Source organism: Balaenoptera borealis (genome assembly GCF_965194805.1).
Source record: "Balaenoptera borealis genome assembly, chromosome: 13".
Classification (NCBI taxonomy): domain Eukaryota; kingdom Metazoa; phylum Chordata; class Mammalia; order Artiodactyla; family Balaenopteridae; genus Balaenoptera; species Balaenoptera borealis.
The window spans coordinates 58,894,343-58,920,075 of NC_138870.1; the positions used below are offsets into that span (position 1 = coordinate 58,894,343).

The window sequence follows — 25,733 nt, forward strand, 5'->3', positions numbered from 1 at the left end:
TGATAATTTGCTTGTGATTTTCAGTTTTCATTAACATTATTGAATTCAGTGGTGCCGCAAATGTAAAGGAAAGTAAACAACTGCCTTGAACCTTGAATGTGGAATTGTGAGATCACAGAGTCAATCACAAAATTTAACTTGTAGATTTTTTTAAAATTAATTAATTTATTTTTGGCTGCATTGGGTCTTCGTTGCTGCGTGCGGGCTTTCTCTAGTTGCGGCGAGCGGGGGCTACTCTTTGTTGTGGTGCGCAGGCTTCTCATTGCGGTGGCTTCTCTTGTTGCGGAGCACGGGCTCTAGGTGCGCGGGCTTCAGTAGTTGTGGCACGCAGGCTCAGTAGTTGTGGCTCACGGGCTCTAGAGTGCAAGCTCAGTAGTTGTGGCACACGGGCTTAGTTGCTCCACGGCATGTGGGATCTTCCTGGACCAGGGATCGAACCCGTTTACCCTCCATTGGCAGGCGGATTCTTAACCACTGTGCCACCAGGGAAGTCCTAATTTGTAGATTTATACACGTAGAGTGATACGAAGTTGAATGGTGCCATATATACGGCTTATAATGAAAACCAGTAATCCTTTGCCCTGCTCCTCCCCATGTCCCTAAGTTTGGCTCTCCCAGAGACAGATACTTTCCAACTCTTTTAGATGTTTCTACCACCTTTTATCTGAATAATGTTTTATATTGCTGTTCTTGCTTTATACATCTTAAGAACTTACTATCATCTTCCAGGAGGATTTAACTTTCTTATATCATATCCAACACCCACTTCTATCCCCAGCCTCCCAATATCATAAAGTTGTATAAGAAGTTTTGGTTAGGTTTATATTCAGGGATTACATTACTATCATTGTGTGTTCACATATAATTTACTACGATTATATTTTCTTTCTTGAGTTTTTTTTTGTCTGCTTTTATTTGCGTTTATGTTTTTGCAGCATTTATTCCCGGGCCATAAGTTTTCATTTCTTCAGTCTCTTCTAGGATGTCTTTTCTTCTGTGCAACCTCTTCTTCTGGTTTAGGAACAATCTGTTCTTTTTCAGTAAGGATCATCTCAAGGTGGAAGGGGGAGCTCGTGTATGGATTCATCCAACCATGAGCTCTGTAAATCCTGCACCGCATCCTGGGAGCTTTGTTCACCTGGATGTGCTCAACGAGTCCTTCCATTTTTCGCCCAGTAGCTCTACAATCTCCCTGGATCCATTTCTCCAGAGAATAAAACTTTCCAATTTCTGTTGGGATGATAGAGGTAGTTGCCTGACTATACAGGTGGGAGAAGTTGATCTAAGGGTCCAGCTGTTCTTTAATTAAACTGTCAATCAATTCTTTCACTTTTAGCCCTACCTTACCCCTGAATTCAGAAACTGCTGGTGATGCCAATGTCTTGGGCTTTTCTGGAGTTGTTTTCAAATTGGACAATATCTTGTTGGTTCCTACATCCCCTCTACCATCCCCAAGCAGCTTTTCCCTTCTGCTAATTCAGTTACCATCCATCCTATTTCTGTCTGCCATACTGTTACTGAAATATGGTCTGTTGTAGTCTCTGTTCATGTACTCTATATGTCTTTTTCTGTTTATGCCTCTTTATTCCTTTACTTTTATTTCGGTGGAGTTTTTGGAGTTTCATTTTGGTGGAGTTTTTCGGTGGAGTTTTTGGAGGAAGGGAAATGTATGTTTTCTATTCCCTTATTAATAAAAAGTGAATAAACTATAAAGGACCAATTTGAGGAGAAAACATAAGTTTTCTAGTAAATAATAAAAACAGATTTCTCTCTTCATTGCATGATGTTGAAATCTTAATGAACCAAGAAAAATATGATAGCTTACTCTCTAGCAAGAGAATCAAGTGGAGGATGGTGGTGATTATATATAACTTAGAACCACAGAGTTTCTGAGCCATAAGAAACTTTTTGAACAGAAAACGTAGGGTTTTTTTGAACAGACATTTTCACACTTTTCTTAGTGATGGTACTCATTTTTTAAAATGAAATTTTACTTGCACCTCAATATGTAAAACAGAAAAAAGTTATAAAATATTTCCCCCAGGCTTTTAAAATTTTTCTTTTCTAAAACACTTGAGCTCCTTCCAAGAGCTTTGAGATTCCCCAGAGCACAGATGGAAAACCATTGCTTTAGTGGTGACATTTTATACTGCTTTAGCCCAACCATCTCTCTGGCGTAAGTGCTTTGAGAATGTTAAGAAGCCACAATAATGTTAATTAAGCTTTGTTGAGCACGCACTGTGTTTGGGGATGTATGTTATGGGCTTTATACACGGTATCTCATGTAATTTTCACTATGATGCTATGAGGAAGGCATAATGATTATTCCCATTTTATAGGTGAGGAAACAGGCCTGGAGAGGTTAAGTACTTGTTCATGGATACACAGCTAGGAAGTGGAAGAGCTGGGACTCAAACCCGGGTCTGTTTGACTCAGAGCTCACTCAACACGACACTGGGCATGTTCTGGTGGGCTTTGGCCCCCAGGAGCACCTGGAACCCTCCCTAGGGGTGCTGTACACGGAGGGCTGCTACCAGTTTGTGAAAAAAAAAATAATGATGGAATAAGTTACAAACAAAAGGAATGCATGTCTCTAATCCTCAGGCAACGCCAGCTCCCAGATACCCCACCCTATTCTGCGTCAGACTCCTGCTCTCCTCCACAGGTCACAGGTGAGTGGGACCCACCTCCCTCCCGCACGTCTGGCACTTGCTTCTCTTCTTTAGGACTCTGCGTGGTGAGAAAGAGGGGCCTTTCTCACTTGTGTGTTCCCCCAGGTGCGTGCTGCCCGACTCTGACACCTGCCGCCGGGGGGGCGCCAGCTGCTTTCCTCCACTCGGCAGCTGCTCCTGGGATACTGCCTGCACACCTGCCGCAGGGCTCGTCTGAAATGAGCGACTCTGCGCATTCCCACAGTGCCTCTCACAACTGCTACCCAGACGCCCGTCATCTCAGGACCCCTCTGGACCAGTCTGTGTCCTCCCATCTGGGAACTGGTTGTTCTTACCATCCGCAGCCTCTGTGCCACAGTCCTGGGTAAAGGGCAAGATACTGAGTTATGAAAGACCAGCCAGCGCCTCTCCCCAGAGGTGCTGGTTAAGAGTGAACTGTGGAGTCCTCTCCACGAGAGGGCAGTGTTGAGACATATATCAGACACCCAGTGCCCTTGGCTTTAAACCAACTTTTAATTAACAATCCACTGAACCCAAGGTCCTCATTCAGTGGAAAGCTAAAATGTCAGAAATGTACAGGGAGATTCTGGGTGCTGGAGAAAGCACTGTTTGCATCTGCAGCCTCAGCTAGACCACTCAAGTGATTTGTGAATGAGCTCCCTGAAAAATATCTGTCAATTGTCTTAATTAGTATTCTTTTCTTCTCTTTCCCTTCCTCTCCGCCTTTCCTCTCTTTCGTTCCTCCTTCTGGATCTAGAGGATGGCAAAAAGAGTAAAGGCCATCAAAAACTGTGATAAAATTCTATGTGAAAAACATTTTCAGGTATAAAATATACCCTTAAATTTTAAGTTATCTTCTGTCTTTGTCTCAATGAGTCCTCTGCCTTTGGAAATGTTGTCAGTTTATTTTTCAAATAGGTGAATCCCAGGTCCACTGGATAGTGAAAAACTAAGTTTCAGACTTAGTAGGGCTCATAGAATAGGAGCTTGCTCCGTCCACTCCATGTGTCCACCTGGTGTTGCAGACTAGTAGGACTCAAGGAACCTTAACTAACTAGAATTAGTCTTAGGAAAAGGCCCAGAGCAGAGTCCTGGGAAATCAAATTTGATTAACTGTGACGTGGAGAGAAAAGAAGAATCCTAACCTTATTTTGGGTTCTTAATTTTAGACCCTCATTGCCACCGACCAAGAAGAGAAAGTGCACACAGGCGCTGGAAGACTCCGGGGACTGTCACGTGTGGGACCACCACTCCAGACCAAGTGAGCCAATCCGGGGCCTGTCGCTGCCATTAAATCGTGGATTTTCCCCAGCCTTGGAGTAGCCCTACAAAATTAGTTTCTCTCTCATAGAAGGGCAATGATAGGCTCTGGGAATTTATTTCTCCCCTCTTGACATAATGTTTCATGCAGTGTTAGGTAGGGTCATACAGGTGCTCCTGGGAAGAGATGCCATTGTCTCTCTGGTGGAGATGAGATGCTGGTCCCTTCAGTTTTAGGGGCAATTGTGTATCAGAGGACCAAGGCTCCAGGCCTGGGGAAGCCGTGCTGTGTGGCAGCACCTACAAGAGCCCGCTGGTGTGCTCGTTGCTTCGTTCAGCTCAATCCTTCTCAACTCAAACGTGCACACGTGTAACATGGGGATCTTGGTAAAGTGCAGACTCTGGTTCAGCACGCCTGAGGTGGGAGCTGAGATTCTGCATTCCTAACAAGCTCCCAGGCGATGCCGATGCAGCTGGCTCATGGGAGGTACTCGGAGGAGCAGGACTTTAGAGCAGCGGTCCCCAACCCTTCTGGCACCGGGGACCAGTTTCGTGGAAGACAAGTTTCCATGCGTGGGGGGTGGGGAGGATGGGGATGGTTCAGGTGCTCATGCGAGGGATGGGGAGCGATGGGGAGCGGCAGATGAAGCTTTGATCGCGCGCCCCGCTGCTCACCTCCTGCTGTGCGGCCTGGTCCCTAACAGGCCATGGACCTTACCGGTCCGCAGCCCGGGGGTTGGGGACCCCTGCTTTCGAGGATTTCTCCAGGGCAGCAGGAAGGTAGAAAATTGAGCTTCCCTAGCACTTGCTTCAAGTTAGCAAGTTCCCAGTAGATCTTTGAAATTCTGGAAAATCACTTTAGAAGTCTTTCAGCAGCATTATACGATGCCCAAGTGGTCAGCCCCCCTCATTCTTTGTCTTATATATCATGGGACATATCATGTTTTGAGCTTAGAGACCTGATCAAGTTGAGAACAAACTGAGGCTTCTGAGCCTGAAGGCTTGAACTTCTGAATCTCCAGAATAAACGCTGTGACACTTATTAGGGGAAAGGAGAATCCTCCATGCCAGTGCTATTAGCCACTATAAGTACTTAATGTAGGCCGTGAGAATAGTGCCCCAAATACAGGGTACCAAGTCATATCTCTTTCACTCCCATGCATCAGCTTGGCAAGAATCCAAGATTTCCCTCTCGAGGCTCCCCTCCCTCTATTGTGCCTACACTCCAGAGGTTTATGCTGCCCGGACAGGAGGTGCCTGTGGCTTTCTCCCCTGCTCCGGTTGCTGCCTTTGCCTTTCACAGCCACACGATAAGAGCTGGTCCTCTGTGTCCCGTGGAGCCTGCTGGTCCTTTCAGGGACGTCTGGCCTCAGCTCCATCATGGGCTGTGAGGGTCCTTCAGTGGACGATGACGTCACTTGGCCATGTCCCGCAGATCGTAACCCCTCAGGCATGCTGTGGTAGCACCGCACCGGGCATGCAGCCATCGTATAAACCAAACCTCTACTGCCTTCTTATCTTTTGCATGTATCCACCATGGCCGGCAGCTGCTTGATTTTTCTTATTCAACCTTAGAAACGCAAAATGCTAATTCAAGCCTTGTTTCTGGATAATGTAGAGCTCTCCATCCACCTTCCTATGCATGGTTACTCTAATTTCTTCAGGTATCCTTGCATCCTGCCTGCAGCTTCTTTATGCTTCTCAAATACAGAAAGCTGAGTAAATTTCTAGCCAGATGAGGGGACCATCTGTTCACTCTCCCACAGATGCAACAGCTCCCTCAGTGTACTGGGCAAGTCACCCAAACCTTCCAAGAGTTTTGTCATCAAACCAGATTGCTCCTCAAATTCTCCTGGCTATTTCAGAGTTAAGCTCCATCCTGTGGTGATGTTCTGTGGCCTGTCCCTAGAGAGGGCATTGATTTTTCACCCTCTCCAGAGAACAGCCATAGAAAAGTAACTGAAATGTTCCAACAGATAGGAAATCTTGCATCCCTTGTTTAAAGCCTATTCAAAGGTCACTGAAAAGCCATCTAAAGATAACTGGCTCCAGACAACAGTTCCAGAATGAAAAATGAGCAGGTTCCCAGGGGAATTAAAAAAAAAACAACAAAAAACCCAATCCAAATGCCATGTTTTCAGCAGAAGTTTTCCAGTGGAGAACTCATATTTGATGTTGCAGAGGCCAAGGGTTTTGCAAAGGTCCTGGGGAAATGGCATACGGGTAGTGGAAGGAGTTAGTCTTATGGGCAGGATTTAGATGGAGGAAGATGTTCTAAATCAGTTAGTAAGACTTTTCCGGTGACCTTTTCCCCAGCAGTTCACTTTGGCCAAGGATGCCAAGAACCCCGTTTACAGGGATCACAATGTAGAATTACTGGGTTGCTGGGGGAAAATGTAAAATCTTGCCTAGAGAGAATGGAGCTGCTGGGCAGGCTCCTGCCAGCCGGTTCCTGTCCCCACGTGGTCTGGACCCCAAATACGAGAGGGTTCCTGGTCCCACCTGATCCAAACTCTAAATAAAAGAGGACTCATAGCCTCATATGGTTTGAACTTCAAATGCATGAGGGTTTTTCAGCCCCAGAGTCCTACCTTTTGGTCCACAGTGAGAGGTGCATGGGCTGAAGTCACACAGTAGAGTCAGGAAAAATACCTGTCTCATGTCTCCAGTAATTGGGGACTTTTCAAGCCTGACTTGTCTTGATTATCAAATGAGAATCACAATTTCTACTTCACCCATTTCTAAGACTTTTTTAAAAAGTAATGTATAAGAAAATATTTTGAAAGACATTCAAATGCAAGCTGTGAATTTTCTCCAAAAAGTTGGGACTTGGGCAGTTTGCTACCTTCATACTTCTGCTTCTCTTTTCTGTTACATTTTCTCAAGAAATCCTCAGTGTAGCATGAAGAGAAGAGAAGGTTTGAATCCCATCTCTTCCACATAACAGCTGTGACACTGGACTAGTTATTTCAGGTCTTTGAACCCCAGTTTCCACATTTGTTAAATGGGATTAAGAATCCTTACCTTGTAACCACTTTATAAATCTGTTTGGCTGCATCTACTAAAGCATATCCAATGACCCAGTGATTCCCCACCTAGGAATATACCTAACAGAAGTGTATACACATGCCCACTAAAAGACATCCCCCCAAATATTCATAGCAGCACTAGTTGTAATAACCATAAACTTAAAATAACCTAAACGGCCATCAGGGATAAACTGTGGTATATTCATGTAGTGGAGTACTACACAGCAATGAAAATGAACAAACTACTACCGTTTGCAACAACAATGAGTGAATCTCATAAACATGATGTTGGGCAAAAGAAGCCAACACATAAGAGTACATATCATATTGTACCATTTCTATAAACTCCTCTATGGTGTTGAATTTCAGAATAGTGATTATTCCTAGGCAGGAGAAGGTAGTAACCAGAAAAGGGCATGAGTGCGTCTTCTAGAGTGCTGGAAGTGTCCTATTTCTTCATCTAGTGGTAGTTACCTAGTATAATTCATTTTATAAAAAAGTATCAAATTGTGTACTAATGATCTGTGTACTCTCCTTCATATATATTATACTTCAATAATGAACGTTTATTGAAAAAAAAGGGATCCTTACCTTGAAGATGAGTTAACGAGTTGATGAGAAACTATGCCAAGTGTCTGGGACAGCGCCTGCAGCACAGAAAGCACACAGGACCAGTAGATATCATTATATCATTATTATTATTATCATTAATCTTGTGGTCCCAGATTGCCATCCCTGGGGCTCACCAGCTGATAGCTAGCTCCCAGGGAAGCCAGGTCTATGTCAGTCCTATGGAGTGGCTGCCCCGAAAATCTTGCTGCTGTGATGGGAAAGGTCTGGAAATACCTTTATCCTTGAGGACAATGTCCCCTACCCACTGCCCACCCTCCCTACCAGCACATGGAGGAGTGGAGCTGACCTTTGGTTGATTCCCCTGGCACCTTACTGCCATACTTGAGTAGGAAAGGGTCCCAGTTAGCTGGTATTCACTCAGGCCCATGACATTAATTATTTCACATCAGATAGAGTTACTATGGAGGCCAAGAACAGAAGTATTTGCCAAGGCTTGTTAGGAATAACTGAGTCACCTGAGTTGAAACAGACACGTGTGATAATGACAATGCCGCAAATACTAACCAAGGCACCACTGTTTAAGCTCTTACTGGTGGCAGACACTGTGCTAAGCACTTACCGACACGACTCACTGAATTCCTGCAACAGTCCTGGGAGGCATCATACTGTTACTCACGTTTTGCAGGTGAAACTGAAGCCTAGAGACATTAGACCATTTTCCTAATTGTGTAGCCAGTAAATGTAGAGTTGTGATTCAAACCCAGTTCCCTCTGATTCCAAACTCCAAGCTCTTGAACTTCCTTTATCCTCTCTCCGTTGGAGGAGGGAGGAAGGAAAGATGGAAGAACTAGTTTCTCCCTTTCTCTGAACTTGGTATAAGCAGGCAAACCATGGAAGGTTTTTTGTTTGTTTTGAAAAGCTTTTGAGCCAGGTAACTTTTGGAGGAGTGAGGGCATGAAGAGCTACTTGCATTGCTGACCTCCTGTATCCTTTTTATTTTATTTTGGCTGCGCCGGGTCTTAGTAGCCACACGCAGGATCTTTTTTTAGTTGTGGCACGCGGGCTTCTTAGTTGTGGCATGCATGTGGGATCTAGTTCCCTGACCAGGGATTGAACCCGGGCCCCCTGCATTGGGAGTGCAGAATCTTACCCACTGGACCACCAGGGAAGTCCCTGACCTCCTGTATTCTTAGCTGGGAAAAAGTTTTTCAGGATTTTGAGAAAATCCTTTTCCATAACGGTTATTTACAAAACCCCCAGAACAGATGTTCTGCTTAGGTGACTGGTAATAGTGATACCCCAAGAAAAACACAATTTCTGTGACATTTGGGATCCAAAATAACCTGAAGCAGCTCTGCTATTTACTTAAGAAGTCCTCAATAAAAGTATAAAGAAAGAAAGCTAGATGAGTGAAGGAAAAACCAGCCACATGCCCCTGCATTTTCCAAGCTGTGGGCTAAGTGCACACGCTGTATAGAAGCTGGTGTCATATCCTGTGTTGTTGCTTACAGCCGACACCTGATCTTATGTACACTATTTCTCTTTCACTCCTGATATCAGGCATGAGTGAAGGTAGGGGAGCTCACAGAAAAGGGAAACAGCAAACATCCTAATGGAGTTTACATAAACTTCTTCTGCGGTTGAATTGTACCATTTGGTAGAATTAGACAAACTCAAACTAGACAAACAACTTGCAAGGATTATGCAAAAATAGCGGCTTGCACATGTGAAATTGCTGTTATTGGACCATTTTTGATACACAAAAGTAGCAATTTCATATAGTTAATACTACCTTCTAACAAGATATTCTGTGTTACTTTATCTTGGTATTAGCTTTGAAAGTCCTTTCACTTGTATTATGATATTTTCTCTGCTTGTGTGATGTTGCAAGATGGGCAGGACACCTGTTTCAATTTCCGTTTTGCCGTTGAGGGAAGTAAGACACTAAGTGAATAAATAACTCATCTAAGTTCAAAAAGCTAGAGACCACAGAATCTTGGTGCCGCAAGGGACCTATAATAGATTAGAGTGTATTGGTTGCAATTAACAAAAACAAAGAAACAAAGGACAAAACCAAAACCAAAAACAAAACCCCTCAAACTGCCTTAAGCAAAAACAAAACACAAAGTCAAAATGAGGGGCTTTACTGGCTCCTGTAACCCAAGATTTAGGAGTGGATCCCAGAACTCAAATCATGCCATCAGGACTGGGTGCCCTTCATTCTCAACTCTGCCTTCCGCCATGCTGGCTTCATTCCCAGACAGGCTTTTCCCTCATGTCCCAAAATGATGCCAGCAGCCCTTGGGGATGTGACTTATAGGTTCAAACCTCATGGAAAAGAATCAGCATCTTTGAACCCGTCTTCCCTAAAATGCTGAGATCCACTTTGCTTGGATTGAATTAGGCCATGTGTCTACCTGGTGCAATTACTGATGCAAATAGTGAATGCTGTAGTTTGATTGATCAATCCTGCGTCCCCTACCCTCCTTGGGCTTGGAGAGGACTTCACCTGAATCACACAAACTGGGAGTGAGGAGATGCCATGACAGAAATAGGGTAGCTAGATACTGAGGGAAAAATTTCTAACAAATGCTTGCCGTGGCACCTTAGAATCACTGACCCCAAGCTGCTCATTTTACAGATGAGGAAACAAGGCCAGCCACACACCCCCTGCCTCCCAACACTTGTCACTCCCCACACGGTCCCTCTGCCTCATACATGGCCTATGCATTAGCTCCATGCAGCTGTCTGTGAGTCTAGGAAAAACAGCCTTGGAGGAAAGATTTAATGCACCGATTTCTTTGCAGTGACAAGCAGGAGTCACAGCAGCGAAGTGCAGGACCACGACAGTGAGAGACAGAACATGATGCTTGTGGACCAGTGCTCTCCTTCTTTGAAGTGGCAGCCATACCGAAGCGTTCCTTGGCATAGTTTATTAAACAGTCAATATGAAAAACTGTAAGTGGCCTTAGGAACCCTGTGCTTGGCTGGAGAATGAGGGGAGAAAGGCAGTGCTGACTCTCAAAACTAAATCCAAGTATTTGAGCTTTGATGCCACCCCTGACCAAATGGGATGCATCAGTCAGAAAGTGTGTCTTACTCCTTATATTTTGCATTTTAACAATAAATTGTTGGGACATGGGTTTCTGGCCTTCAGGAATCCAGACTTGTAATTCTAACTCATAATTTACCCACTAAATGATAGAGGAAGAGGGAATCTTTCTGAGATCACATGCCCAGTTTAAACTAAAAGCTGGAAAATGGAGATTTCCCAAATCATTAACATTTAATCCTGCAGTTAGTAAAAAATTCCATAGAATACTTTTGGGGGGCCACATTAAATTGTTAGCTGCCCCAACATCTATGCTGCAAATCAGTATTGTCAATTTATTGTCAATACAGCCTGCAGCGATCATAGCTGATGGTGGCTTTATATTAAGAGACTGAAATCAAACCATACAAAATATCCTTAAACTGGAAAATTTTCATCCTATTCTTATGCCATTATAGTTTCAAGAAATAAATGTGGACCTATGCATTATTGCTCTTAAACATCCTTCAAGCCTTCTCTTTATTCCTTAGGATATAATTTACCTACCCAACTCTTCTAGAATTTTCATTGATTACAAATGCCTTCTTGAAACACTGAAGCGTGTTAATGGTTAAAGAATAGGATTTTCAATTAATAAACATAATATGAAATGAGAAACGCTGGGCTACAAACTTGAGGGTCTTCAGGGTATTTTCCAAACTCAAATATAGCTTCATTAAGAGCAAAACTTATCACTAGGACTTTTATGTTGGATGAACTAGATGGAAGAAATCTTTTCCCTAAAATCTAAGGATTTAAACAGACTTTGGGAGTTGGTTTGTTTAATAGGAGACAAAAAGAAGCAAGTTGCTACTTGTTTCATTGAAATGTCACAACTTGTATCTTTGCCACTGTGTGCAATATAAAAAGAGGGGAAGGATCCATAGATCTTGGTTTTGAGTCAGGCTTCATTTGATGATTTTTTGGCGATTCTTCCATATTCTATCCTAAGTACGAGTACCAAGGTATGAAACTGTCACACATATACACAGTATTTTAATTGAAGCCTATAATGCTTCCTAGTCTGTATGTATTTGAGTTGATCAAGTCTTCAACGTAACATTTGTCTCTCTTCTTACTTGAGGAGATTTTTTAAGCTTATTTGGACAGCCAATCTATGCTCCACTGATCTGGAAAAAAAGGAGAACACAAGTAGTATCAACTCAAAGGTGTAGAGGCAGATTTATTTTGAATGCTTAGCCGTAATTCACTTTTCTTAAGCAAAAAAGGAAGGCAGTATTCTTCTGGATTAGAACTCAGGCCGTTGTGAATTCACTACTCACATCATTGAGACAGAAAATCACTTGTGTCTTCTTAGATTATTATGTCTAACTTGTTACAAAAATATCATTTTCCTAAATAACCTAAAAGCAATAAAGTTAAGGGATTAAAATTTTATTACATCTTTTTTTGGGGGGAATGATATTTACAACATGTGTTAAAAAGAGCTTTTAAAAGGCCAGTTTATTTGACTTTATAATTAACTTTTGATATCAAAAACAGAATTGCTACTCTTAGGTAGGTAGAATAGTTTCTATAACCAGAGATTTGTGTTTAAGATTCAGAATACTCTTCAACTGTATGGGTTCATTCAGTTTCTGCTTACAGCTCTCCCTAAATTTTGGGCTAATGCTCATATATGAGCTGCAAATCTTACCTTCTTTCCTTAGAGTTTTTGACAGTGAAACATGGAAGATCACAGAAAGATATTTCCTTTTATTTTTCTCAACCAAGATAGTTCTTACTACCCTCTGTAGTAAAATGTATACAATTCAATCCATCCAGCCTTTCCACAAGCAAATTACAGATTAGTTCTAGAAACCTGAGTCAATATAAAGTTCCCAGATGGCATAAGACATGTGGTCTTTATCAAATCCTTCATTCAGTGGTCTTTCCCTTTGCTGCTGGTGGGCACTGTGGTTGTCGGGCCTTTGATCAGCTTCTTGAGGGTAATCAGTGACCTAGTGAGTTGATCCATTGGTGAGGTGCTTAACTTGCAAAGAACACAAACCCTCTTTTCCCAGGAGACCCATTCATATTTTCTGTCTCTGAAATTAGAGGAAAATTTAGAAACTCTATGTTTTTCATTAAATGGCAGCCATCCAAATTGAGATCCCAGGAAGCAAAGATCCACAGAGTGACAGAGAGCTAGCAAAGCAGTTAAGTACTGCCCTCCTCTGTGTGTTATCTGAGGAAGGAGCTCCCTTCCTGAGGAACATTTAGGAAACTTGATGCATTAAAAATCATGTTCCATATCTACAACGTATATGGAAAAAATTACCAAAGGAGTTTTCAACTTTTATATTTTCTTCTCTACTTGATAATGTTACGTGTTTAATAGGTTTTATTTTTACTAACATTTAAAAGTATTTAAATAAACATATAATACACAAAGCATTGCTATTGAAAATGATTTGATAAAACAAATAAAGCAAGAGTCTGATCAGCCACCCCACCATCATCCCATTTTTTTTTTTTTTCTTGCAGAAGTAAACAGCATAGTAGGTATTCAGTGCTATTATCAGATCAGGAAGACAAAAAGGAAATGACCATACTTTAGTGAAAACATGTTTTCAATCAGTAGTCTGACTGGCTCTGGTTACTCTGGTTTAAAGCTATTGCTGGTAGTTCTGACCAGTCTGCTTTTTTCATATGACTACCAGGAGGCTGAACATTCATTCATCTGAGTGATATGCATTCATTCATTCGTTTGAGTGTGGTGTTGATGATGAAATTAGAGATTTTTTTTTAAGGAGGAAAGAGATGAATTCTATCCCAGATATTTCGTATGTCTGATTAATATACTAACTTCTCAACTTCTAGCCTACGCCTTTCTGTTGTACAGTGGAGTCAAATTAGAATTCTAGGGAGCACAAAGGGAAAAGGCAGGCTGAGGAAACAATGCTTCCATTTGGCAGGAATTGTGCTTCTTCCTCGTGAACATAAAAAGCTGGGAGAGAGCCAGCTGTACTCTGAAATACTATTTTCATTTCCTTGGTGAAAATTAACGAAATTGATTAAATATAACAAAAGGTACTTTCCACAATATATTTTCCTGAAATATTTGTATAATTATAATTAATATTGTTCATGAAAGAAAATGTGTAGAAAATATTTGTAAAACCGGTTTCTTGCTTCCACTTTTCATAGACCTGATATAGGCTATCGAGTTGTTACAGACAAAGGATTTAATTTTTCACCAGCAGATGAAGCTTTTGTTTGCCAAAAGAAGAACCATTTTCAGATCACCATCCACATCCAAGTTTGGGGAAGCCCAAAATTTGTCAAAACCCAAATGGGTCCAAAGCCAATAGAAATGTTTTACTTGAAAGCTTTTGGGATTAAGGTAAGTCTTTTATTTAGTTCAATTTAATTCAGCCAACATTTACTAAGTGTTCCAGTTGTCTGTTGCTGCATAACAATCTATCCCCAAACTTAGCAACTGAAAATAATAACAGTCATTGATTTGGGTCACACATCTGCAACTTGGTCAGGCCTTGGCTCTGACAGCTCACCTCTGCTCAGGAGTCATCAGCTGGGGCAGCTCATCTGGGCCTGGATCCAGTTTCCAAGATGGCTCACTCACGTGTCTGTCAAGTCGGTGCTGGCCATCAGCCAGGAGCTCACAGGGGGCTGTAGCTGGGAGGCCTTGGCTCTTCTCCATGTAGATTTCTCTGTAGGACAGCTTGTGCTTCCTCACAGCATGGCGGACGGCTTCTAAGAATAAATGCTCCAAGACACAGGAGATGGAAGCTGCCAATTTCTTAAGCCTGGGCTCAGAATCTGGCAGAACCTCACTTCAAACTACAGTTTTAAAGTTTTTTAGTGTATAAATCTTGCATTTCTTTTGCTGAGTGTAATTATTTTATTATTTTTTATGCTGGTGCATTTTCACAGGCAGAAAGTTCATAGTGTTCACCGAAATCTCAAAGAGGTCTCTAACTTAAAAAAGCCAAGCTAATCTAGTCAATGCCCCCTCTTTTCCAGTTTAACAGAGGGGAAAACCAGGCCCAGTAAAGTCACACACTTCATCCAAAATATTAAATGCTAGAGCTGGGATTAGTATGCAGGTAGGATGACTGCTGAGTGATCAACGAGTATTTATTACATTATTACCTCAGATCCAGCTCCTTAGGGTGAGGAACATCCATTATCTGCATATTTTTTTTCTGACCTGGGCTCAGGCACTGAGTCTCCCAAAGTGGGGCTTGACTGCTGAACACATCAGCTGATCTTGCTCCAAACCAAGCTCTAAAAGAAAACCAATCCAAACCAAACCAAAATAAAACAAACAATAATAAAGTATATTTTTCTGATTATGGAATTAATATGAGTCCATTGTGAACATAATAGAAAAGTATGAAGAAGAGAGAAAATTCATTCGTATTTGGGATCCACCACTTGGTAGCCTAGTTTTTCCCTCATTTTTTTCTATTATTAAAATTAATCTCATATTGGTAATATTATATTGTGAAAATGGCATTATATAATATTAAAGTCTATAAAATATTATTTACAAAGATGATATGGTTTTCCATTATATCGAGATACTACCGTATTAATTCCTGTATTATGGTAAATTTTGTTTATTTCCAATTTTTTATTGTCATTGATAAAACTGCAGTGGACAGCCCGGTACATCCATCCTTGTATGAGGATAAATTCCAAAAGAGGGGTTACACATGGAACATATGATCGGCATTAAAACACTTGATGTTGGTGGCCCAGTTGCTTTCCAGAAAGACTGTTACTATGCAAATACCTACAAGCCATATATGATAGGGCAGATCTCACCAGGCCCTTGCCACTCTCTTCACTAATAACAAGAGTTTGTAGCAACTACTGAATAAATGTCATTCCTATATTTTATTTATTTTATTGTTTTCTGTTGTTTCTTCTCATTAGAATACAAGCTCTGCAAGGGCTGGGCTTTCTGTTAGTCTCGTCTTCTCATCTCTGATGCCTAGAGCAATGCCTGGCGCACAGCAGGTGCTCAACAAGTATTTGTAAAATGAATGACAGAATGAGTGAATGAATGAGTACGTGTATCCTTTGAGCTGCCTTGCTCCTGTGTTTTACTAGTCCACTCTGTATTCCCTGTTTACCTGAAATCCTCTGTTGTCCTGTGTTTCTTTGTTTAGTTCTACAGGTATTTCTTTCTTTTCTCACCAATAACACACTGCTTTAAGGTGCCCTACATCCCTTCAGCAACTTGCCCCTCCTGCAAAGTGCCTAACATGATGCCTTGGGAAACTTTAAGTATTTGAAAATTATTTACTAATGAACTTCTTAATTAATAAAGAAATTAATTATTAAGTAATTACTTTTTGTTGTTCTACACAGGTAGAGGCCACCAATCAAATAATTGCTATTGAACAGTCCCAAGCAGATAGAAGCAAAAAGATTTTCAATCCTGTTAAGTAAGAATTTCTTTTCTGAATTCCCTTGTGAATGTTTTGGGAAGAAGGCCTATTTGCCAAATTTATTTTGTTTATTTAAAATGAATTCTGCTGTAGGAACTAAATTAGTAATAATATGTTAATATTATGAACACATGCTTATCAACAAAAGTAGGTAACATACATTGAAATAATCGCAAAAAAAGCCTTATAAAAAGCTCCACTTTAAGGTCATCATTATTTATGTGATCATTTATTACTGACAACCTTGCTAACAACTTTGGTTCCTGGAGATAGATTATGATTAGATCTTTCTTTTAGTTTTTCATTTAAATCAGCGTGATGCTGATTGAATTGATTTCAAGGTTCTGGGTCCATGCTGTGCTTACAATTCATTTTTTCTTGTTTGTTTTTTAAAGCAGTGTTGATAGATTGCCTAATGGGTTCCAAAATAGAAAGCATACAGGACTGGGATTATTGAAAACAATGTGGTGGTCCAAAGCAATATGGCAGTAAAGCAAGAGGTTGCCCTATAGAATGAATGGGATTTGCTTTTCGACTGATTTGGCTGGGATGATTTGACCCTGAGTCAGTCCTATTTGGGGGAAGAAGATGGTCTTACAGCCTGGACAGGCCAGCGGGAGCTCAGCCTGAAGCTCAAGCAGGAGCCGCAGTACAGACAGCGCTGATCTTGCCTGGTGCGTCCGGGTCTCCCTCGCTGCGAGGCTGTGTGTGCTCTTCCTCAGGAGCACGCTGCCTTCCACAGCCAGGTCAGGAGAGGGCAAACACGTGAAGGAGATGCGAAGGAGTTCGTGAGGAACCTAGAGGAACCGCTTCAGTCAGGAGGCGAGTGCTCTAGCAACCGTGGCACAGGTGAAACATCTTTTCTCCTGTTGTCGCGGTCAGAGAGCCCGTCTGTGGGAGTGTGTGACTCTTACGGGTCCGAAACTCCGGGCTTGAGCTGCTGCTGGATGAATGTTTCTAACTATTCAAGAATTAATCCCTGGCAGCCATTCCTGACCAGGCTGTGGGTACTTAAAATCAGTGTTTACTAAATTTACTAAAAATCAGTGTCCTGCACAGTGTGATGAGAGCGGGGGACTGAACATATCTGAGGAGCTAAGAATGAGTCCCATATGATCAAAGACTCTGTGTTCTCTTACAGTCTCTCGGTATTTTTGTTGTTTGTTTTAGAATCAACCTGTTGGCCGACCAGGTAACCAAAGTAACGCTGGGCCGGTTACACTTCAGCGAAACCACGGCAAATAACATGAGAAAGAAGGGAAAGCCAAACCCTGACCAGAGGTACTGGCGTGGTGTGTATGCCTCAGGCTGGCTGGTTACGTTACCTGACGGCCCAGGGCCCTCCAGCGGCCCCTCTGATCCTCTTGGTCCTACCAGCCGGCAGGCCGGGCCTCCCTCAGTTGCTTCCCTCCCTTCTCTGACTCCTTCCGTTTGTTGACCCATCTCATTTACCCTTAGACATCTTTCTTCTTCCATCCTCACTGCCCACAATGCCTCCTCTCCTGCCCAGCGCCCAGTCATCTTGTCTTGATTCTCTCCCTGATCCTCTAGAGGGACCATATGTTCATGTCTCAAGGCTGGCCGCGGGTTGAGGATTGACTGCATTTCTTGAATTCCGTGTGCTGGCCACTAGTTTAATGACCCGAGCCCTGCAGCTCTGCTGTAGCATTTTTTTGAAAAGAAAATAAATTTGCATTAATGATTTATACCTGTGGTTCTCATAATGTGGTCCCAGGACTAGCAGAGATGGCATCACCTGGACACGTATTAGAAATGCAAGTTGTCAGGCCTCACCGAGAACCTACAGGATCAACAACTCGGGGTGGGGTCCAGCAATCTATATTTTAACAAGCCCCCAGGTGATTTGATGCATGCAAGTTTAAGAACCACTGGTTTTAGAACATAGGTTTTGGAGTTGGAGGGAATTGAGTTTGAATATTTCATACTGCCATTTACTAGCTGGGTGACTCTGAGCATGGAACTTAACCTCTCTGAGGTTTCCTATTCTGTAAAATGGGGACAATATCCATATTTTACTCCAATACGGTTGTTTCGGGGTTCTAAATGAAATAATGTAGGTAAACTGCTTAGCCCAGTGCATGGCACATTTTGAGCACCCAGTAGGTGATGGCTAATCATCATCATCATCATAACAATTACTACTATTACTGACCTACTTTAGATAAAGGGGAGAACTCTTGCCCTCCAGGGATTAGAGACTTCAGAGTGTTACAGAAGTTGGTGAAGTGTTTTGTTTTTTTTTTTATGCAGTTCTTAAAGCAAAAGCTTTTCTGATAGGGATAGTTTTTATTTTGACTTTCAAGAAATGGTCTAATAAGGACCTAACTGTATAGCACAGGGAACTCTACTCAGTACACTGTAATGACCTATGTGGGAAAAGAATCTAAAACAGAGTGGACATATGTATATGTAGAACTGATTCACTTTGCTGTACACCTGAAACTAACACAACATTGTAAATCAACTATACTCTGATAAGATTTTTTTAAAAAATGCATCATGCGTTATAAAAAAACAGAAAGAAATAGTCTAATCTTAAAAATGTCTCATTAATGGTACACATGAAGAAGCAATTAAAATCACAGTGAGGAACGTTGCCTTGATAACAGTCGGAAGGGAGGGTTCTGGTCTTTGACTAAAGTCATGGCCAGAGGATGTGAAAGGTGCAGTTTCCATGGCCAAGAGCAGATCAGGGCGGGAAGGAGCCTGTGTGGCTGGGCAAGCCCTGCTGGGTCACCACCCATTATGGCCTAGGATGTGTGGCTTGGATGGCTCTGGACAAGGGGACCTGGAAGGTGGCTTTCTGTTATGCAAGTGTGCGGGAGCAGTGCTGTGTGGAGGGCCCAGGAATGCAGCAGGGTAAGGTCTGCACGAGGCCAGCGCAGATGGGCTGATCCCAGGCCCCCAGCAGGATGTCTGCTCAGTGAAGGCTGCTTTGGGCCTGCAAAACAGCTCACACATCCCTCAAGCCGGGCAAAGGGCAGACCCAGGACAACAGCGAGTGAATCACCTCCTCTCTGGTTTCGCAGGAGGGGCAACTTAGAGCAGAAGAGAAAATCTTTAAATACGCAAACCCATCTGGGTAAATTCACTATTAACTGTTGGGTGGCATTTGATTGCACAAATTATGTCTCTGTTTCCTGATGTGTTGGCATTGGTCTGCTATTTCTGAACTAGATATTTCATGTTGGTGGTCGGACTGTATGCTGCTAACCAAGACCAGTTCTACCTGTTGTCTGCTCACGTCTCTGAACGGATCATTGTAAGGGTAAGCTCAGTTCTTTGACTTTTCTGGATCCCACATGCTTTTTCACCTGTAAGTAGACTTTGCATATTCAGTGGAATGCATGAAGTATGTAGTTTCTCAATTGCCAATGATGACAAAGATAATGATAGCAATAGCAGATACTGTTATTTTTAGTTTTTACGCAGTGGCTCTCAACCAGAACTTTTGTCTCCCAAGGGTCATTTGGCAATGTCTGCAGACAGTTTTGGTTGTCACAAGTGGGGGTGCTACTGGCATCTAGTGGATAAAGGCCAGGGATGCTGCTCAACACCTTATGATGCACAGGACAGTCCCCACAACAGTTATCCCTCCCCAAACGCCAGCAGTGCTGCAGTTGAGAAAGTTTTTACAGTATGTTCTAGGCACTGGGCTAAATAATTTCTATATGACATCATTTTACGTTGTTTCATTTTTACATTACATTCTTTATACCCAAAGGAGCTAAGGCTTAGGAGGAAGAGAAAGTCATCCATGAGCACAAAGCTGATAAATGATGGAGCCCGGGTTATAACCCAGTTCCTCTGACCCCAAAGCCCACAGGGTAGGGAAAGAGGTAGGAAGGCGTTCCATGCCCCAAAGTGCTTGGTGACCCCAGGGACATCGGGGCCACTGCGCAGCACGTAGTAATGGCTCAGCACGTTTTGCTGAATGAATGATTGGTCACAGCTGTGGACGGGAGTCTTGGCAGCCACAAAAACATAAAGCTGTTGGCAGCTGTAGCTGCATCTGTGAGGGGCCAGGCTGGCCAGCACAGAGAATGCCAGGGGCATGAGGTAACAGGTAACCACAGGCCTGGCAGCCCTGGGAGGGACTGCTTTGTTACGGATCTTTGAAGTGGCACAGGGGGACATGCACACTCCAGTAGGGAAAATGGTTTACGATGGGCACGTCCACTTACATCGCTGTTAAACTTCGGCCTGGGGACAAGATCTGCCCATCTGGGGAAGTGAGTCTTCCCTTGCTTGCCTTGAGCTATTCTGAAACAAGGACCCTCTGTGTAATTCTTCTAGTCAATAAAAAATAAGCCATCTATTAGTGGAACTCTTGACACTGCGTCTCAGAGTTTCAATGGAAGTAAAGTAATGATGGAAATGAGGTAAAACACTGATGGTGAGGGCCGGCTATGTGCCTGCCAGCATGCACGCCCTGGGCTGTGTTTTTATGGGGCCTGATCTAAGCTGCGGCAAAACAGCCTCCTTTGGGGCAAAGGCAGGTGGGGTCCCCTCCTTTGGTCATGAGCCAAAGGCAGAGGTTCCTGCCCTTCCCTCAGAAGGGGTCAGAGTGGTCTTTGACGCCTTACCTGATGTAATCTGGGATTGCTTTGCTGCGCTAACAAATCCGATTTAAGTCAAGTCTGGAAACCTAGGTTGCTTACTTTTTCTGATTCCTCACAGGAAGGAATAAAGACAGACAATGCCTTTCTTTTCAGAGTTAGGGTAGATTGGATATCATGAAAGTGCCTCTCTGAGCTGTGGAATTCATGCTTGAGTCAGGCAGTCTGCTAGTCACCTGCATACTTTAAATAATTTACCTGGGGTTGAGGTTTCTCCATGTCCTGCTGACAGCCCCTGCAAAGCTATACTTTGGCTGCCGTGCAAGTCTACACAGCAGCATCGTGAGAGGGGCCACACCCCTGGACCTTCTGTTACTGGAACTCTCGGTTAATGGGCACCTTCTCGTATCCAAAGCACAATAATTTCACTCATAATGATGACTTTGAGAAGTTGAAAGTTTCTGCAATTTATGTTAAGTATGAATACTAAAAAAAAAAAAAAAAAAAATTAGTATAGATTTGGTATCATATTATTCACTACGTTTTTATTTTAAAAAAATGATTGCATTCCAGATTCAATGGCTTTCTTCCAGCCATAATTTTTGGCTAAAGAGAATACCCTATTCTATATGTGTGCTGGGTAACACAAGGGTTACCTTAACAACAACGAGGAAAAAATGATAGTAATAATATCTTCCCCTCAAACTGGAAGTATCTTATTGATATTATTTCATTCTAACCCCAAAATGCTGAGTGAAAATGAATGCAGACTTTTGAGTTTGTTTAATCATATAATGTTTAAACCAACCAAGAGAAAAACTGAATTTAAGAAATGGCATTATTGGTTGAATCAGTGAGTTTTAGAAATGGCCCCAGAGCACACTTCTTGCCCCTGAGATTCTAGAGGGCACTAAGCAGGTATATGTGTCATGGGTTGAGCAGAGGGCAGTCCAGTCTACATTCTATAAAAAAGCTAGATGTGCCCTCTTGGGTCATGGTCTGGGTCTGTTAGTTTGAGTTCTAGAATGAAGAAGAAAAATGTGACAATTAAGACACCGCAAGACCTGACCACATTACATGGAGACCTGCAAATTGCATTCAGCAGATCCAGATTCATTTTGAGACCTAAGAGTCATTTCTCCTCATAGCAGAAGTTAACATAAGGGCAATTGTATGAAGGCTGGAGTAGATGAATTTCAGGGCTCCAGGAGGGGTTCAGGAGACCAGGCTTGTCAGAATTCTCCTTGGAGAGAGGATGGTGGGCAGGACCCAGCAATTATTCATCCGGGTTGTCAATCAAAACAGCTTTGGAAATATATTTTGGTCCCATACTGTAAACTGACCAATTTAATGGAAATTAAAATTTACTCCAAAGAACAGATTTATTTCCCAGGTCTTTGTTTTGGGGAGCATTCCCCAGCAGGATTCCTTCAGATTCTCCTTGTTAATGACTAGGCTTTCCTTCAGCTCTACTTTTCTTCTAAAACACATAATTAAACCTGGTTTGAAGTGTTGCAAGCAGGAGGGATGATTATTTTTGTCTGCCTTTCAAAGACACGCCAGGGTTTCCTAGTTTTGAAAACTAATAAATTATTCCCGTTATTTTCCAGAATAATAGAAATGGGCAGCTCCCCCAAAAGTCCTCCCTTATTGCTCTGCAACCGCAGGGTCATGAAGGTGGGAAACCAACACCAAGGAGAGACAAGGGAAGCAATGCAGTTGCAAGGATGGCAAGGTATTGGGGGAGAGCAGAGCCATTTCAGGTACCATCTCAGTTTTCACTGGCTCTTGCCCATTTCTGACCACAAATCTCCCTTCCTCCTCCCAACACACTAGAGCTACACACACACACACACACACACACACACACACACACAGACACACACACACAGATACACACACACACACCCCTCTTCTGGAGTTCAGTTGAATTTTTATTTACCCAAAGGGATCAGTGTGTGGAGCAATGTCCGTTTCACTCTGCAGTTGGGATTCAACAGAACCGTCTACTAACAATGGAAGGGGTAACTCATGACCCCTTTCATAGTAGCATGGAAGTAGTGTATGACATAAAGAAGTCCTTCTTAAACTTTATGGAGAATAAGAATACCCTGGAGAGCTTGTGAAAACACAGATACCTGGGTCCCACCTCCACAATTTTTGATTCAGTGGGTTGGAGATGTCTGAGAATATGCATTTCTAACAAGCTTCCTGGAGACGCTGATACTGCTGGCCTGTGGACCACACTTAGAGTAGCATCGGTAGATAGCATTTCTAGGCCCATTTTCGATAGTCTTTTCAAAAGGTACAAGAATGAATTTCCTATGAACGGCCTTCCTCAGCTCAAGCTTTCCTATTATGCTCTTTGACTCCTCTTTAGAAGCCCGAACAATGGTAAAGCAAAGAAATTCCAGCTTTCCATTCCAAACTTGAATGGCCTCAAATTACTACTAGTGTTTCCTATTCCAGGCATCTGCAGGGGGCACCATTTACATTGCATTCTTTGTGAACAGAGTTCCCTCGGAATTGTGCGGCTCTGCAGATGCGTTACTGAGGAGAGCAGATTCATTGACTGTAGGTTGAATGGTTGTTACTCTGCACAGCAGAGTGGAGGATGAACTTGAGACTGTTCATCCTCATTTTTATGAAGTGTTCATGCATACGTGATTTCATTTAATTCCCACAACCCCATGAGATAGGTAAAGAAGACACTATTATCTTTATTCTTCAGGGGAGAAAACTGGTACAGAAAGGTTAAGTAACTGTCCCAAAGTCACACAGCTAGTTTGTGTCACAACATAGACTAGAATGTTCGGGTCTTCCCTAAATATATGAGGCTGTGGGATAAATAATAAAAGTATTTTAGAAACTTTAATTCATTCTGATGTTTGATAGCAATCAACCACTATTGGGCCACATCTGAACACAACTTCATGACTCCAGAATGTTTTTCTGTGATTCCATTTCAGTTTGCTTTGACCCATTAACATTCTGGATACCAGAGAAGGGAAATAAGTTCACACACTTTATAATAACATTTCCCATTACTGATGAGGACTCCTCCTTAGGGCTCTATATTTAAAACGTTGTAGATCTGTGACCCTTTCCAAAATGATTTGAACATGTTTTAGGGATTTGAGTTTTCATTTGATGAAATCCAAGTGAGATGGTTGTAATTGTTCCCCAAAATCGAATCTACTTATATCTGCCATTCCAGTACTGTCAGGTTACAAACAGGATAATAATTATCCCAAAGCTCATTAAGAAAAAGAAAATCCATCACTGTCCTATTCTGTTTCCTTGAAGTGGCTCATTATGTTCAGAGCAGAGGAATATACATCAACATTTTATATGGCATACCTTTGGATTTAGTTGATTGCTCGATATAAAAGGATTTGAGTCAAAGCCAATTTGCCATTCACAACCAAGGAGGCTCTAGGGATCTTGCAGAAAAGCTCTTTGTTCAAGTGAATTCACACAAAATAATGTTCAAAGTTGTTACTTTATATTCTTTCCCTGCTTTTGTCTATCCAGTGTCAATAGTTGAGTCTTCCGAGCAGCTCAGGGTTCAGACAGGTAGGAATGAAACAGGAAGTTGCACACACCTAAGTTTTTTAACTGAACCCAAACTTAGATCTAAACTTTGAGATTTCTTTTAATTATTATTTGTAAATTGGTAACACATGCCTATGGTAAAAACATTCAAATAATACCAAGAGAGTAAGAGAAGGATAGGTCATAATTTAAAAAACAAATTAATTTCGTTGTGAGGATTTTGATGGATTCATAGATCCCTACTTAAAGATATGTGGAAATATATTCAGTGGCAACAGGGAAATGGGGAGGAGGGAAGGCAATACAGTGGAAAATTCTTTGGCAAAAAAATTTATTTAACAGTAAAATCTCCAGAACTTTCTCTAGTCTAATAGATTCACTTGGATTCTCTTTGAAGACTGCATTTAGCCAGGGGTTTTTTAGGGAATACCACAAAACTCAAAGTTAGAATCATTATCTAATAATCAAAGGAAGCATAATCGCAGCTCTAGAACTTATTAACTTTGTGGCCTTGGGCAATTTGTTTATTCTTTCAGAGTCTCAGCATCAGTAAAAGGAAGATAATGGTCTTATCTCATAGAATTGGGGTGTGGATTAGCACACAACAAATGCAGCTGTTACAGTTCTTCTGTCAGAATCATCTGTGTTTAGGGAATAGCTGAGGTGTATTAAATATATTTGTATTGTCATTTGCTTGTCAACTGTGTATGAAATCATAAACATGAAGGTGTTTTGAAACTATGGAAGGGCTAGCTAAATGCAAGAGTTTTTCTGAAATTATCTGAGCTTTAATAAACTTGTAATATTTTCTGATGTAATATTCTGGTTTTAAATCATTATTATTATTCTCCCTGAAAACTCATTTTGAGTTTTCTTCTTCTTCCTTATCATCCATCTATTATAACTGATACATTCTCAATTCCATATAGAGACTGGACATTGCAAACCATGACATGCTGAGCTTCTGCTGGTGGGGGGCAGAACAGATAGGGGAGCCTCCCTGGCTCTCCTGGGGTCACAGTTATTCGGATATGTCAGAGTGTCCCATCCAACATGTGATTCTCAAGTGAAAGACTTGGCTAACATTCTGTTTTCCTTTGAGGAATAAAGCGATCATCTATTCCTGCATCTATAACTTTAATTGTAATATATTTATGTATTTTCTCCAGGCCTCCAACCCTGGGCAATTTGAAAATGACATTGATGCATTATGGCAGCGAGGACAAGTTCCAGAATCTGTTGTTTGTCATGGTCGAGTGGGCATAAACACAGATGCACCGGACGAAGCCCTGGTTGTCTGTGGCAACATGAAAGTGATGGGGACAATTATGCATCCCTCTGACAGCCGGGCGAAGCAGAATATCCAGGAGGTGAGCACGGGGCAGGCCTTCGACACCGACTCTGACACCCGAGTCAGGAGTTCTGGGCCCTCCTGGCCCCTGACACGCCTGGCACAAGGCATCTCTCCATGTCACCTGTTGGTGTGAGACGAACATGCTGCTTAACAGTTATGGGTGTTGGAGTCGTTAGGCATCTCTGCTGAAATTGTA

At 42.2% G+C, this 25,733-nt stretch overlaps 2 protein-coding genes across 5 annotated transcripts in view; one reads left to right on the forward strand and one right to left on the reverse strand.

The window, feature by feature from the left end:
- The window catches only part of MYRFL (myelin regulatory factor like), a gene marked incomplete at its 3' end in the record, with an annotated part of 118,681 nt that overhangs the window by 45,332 nt on the left and 47,616 nt on the right, over positions 1-25,733 (forward strand). For all 3 annotated transcript variants that reach the window (XR_014233561.1, XM_082351570.1, XM_082351571.1), the window contains exons 3-11: positions 2,605-2,672; positions 2,778-3,036; positions 3,842-3,933; positions 10,342-10,492; positions 13,776-13,971; positions 15,969-16,045; positions 17,219-17,329; positions 19,247-19,337; positions 25,353-25,553. Coding sequence is in view for 2 of the 3 variants with exons in the window: in XM_082351570.1 (XP_082207696.1) it covers positions 2,605-2,672; positions 2,778-3,036; positions 3,842-3,933; positions 10,342-10,492; positions 13,776-13,971; positions 15,969-16,045; positions 17,219-17,329; positions 19,247-19,337; positions 25,353-25,553 (1,246 nt within the window). The remainder of the gene's footprint in view (positions 1-2,604; positions 2,673-2,777; positions 3,037-3,841; positions 3,934-10,341; positions 10,493-13,775; positions 13,972-15,968; positions 16,046-17,218; positions 17,330-19,246; positions 19,338-25,352; positions 25,554-25,733) is intronic.
- The window catches only part of LOC309609790 (uncharacterized protein), a 301,740-nt gene continuing 286,509 nt past the window's right edge, over positions 10,503-25,733 (reverse strand). For both annotated transcript variants that reach the window (XR_014233575.1, XM_082351765.1), the window contains 2 exons: positions 14,141-14,876; positions 10,503-12,673 (listed from right to left, as the gene is read on the reverse strand). The gene's annotated coding sequence lies outside the window, so the exon portion shown is untranslated. The remainder of the gene's footprint in view (positions 12,674-14,140; positions 14,877-25,733) is intronic.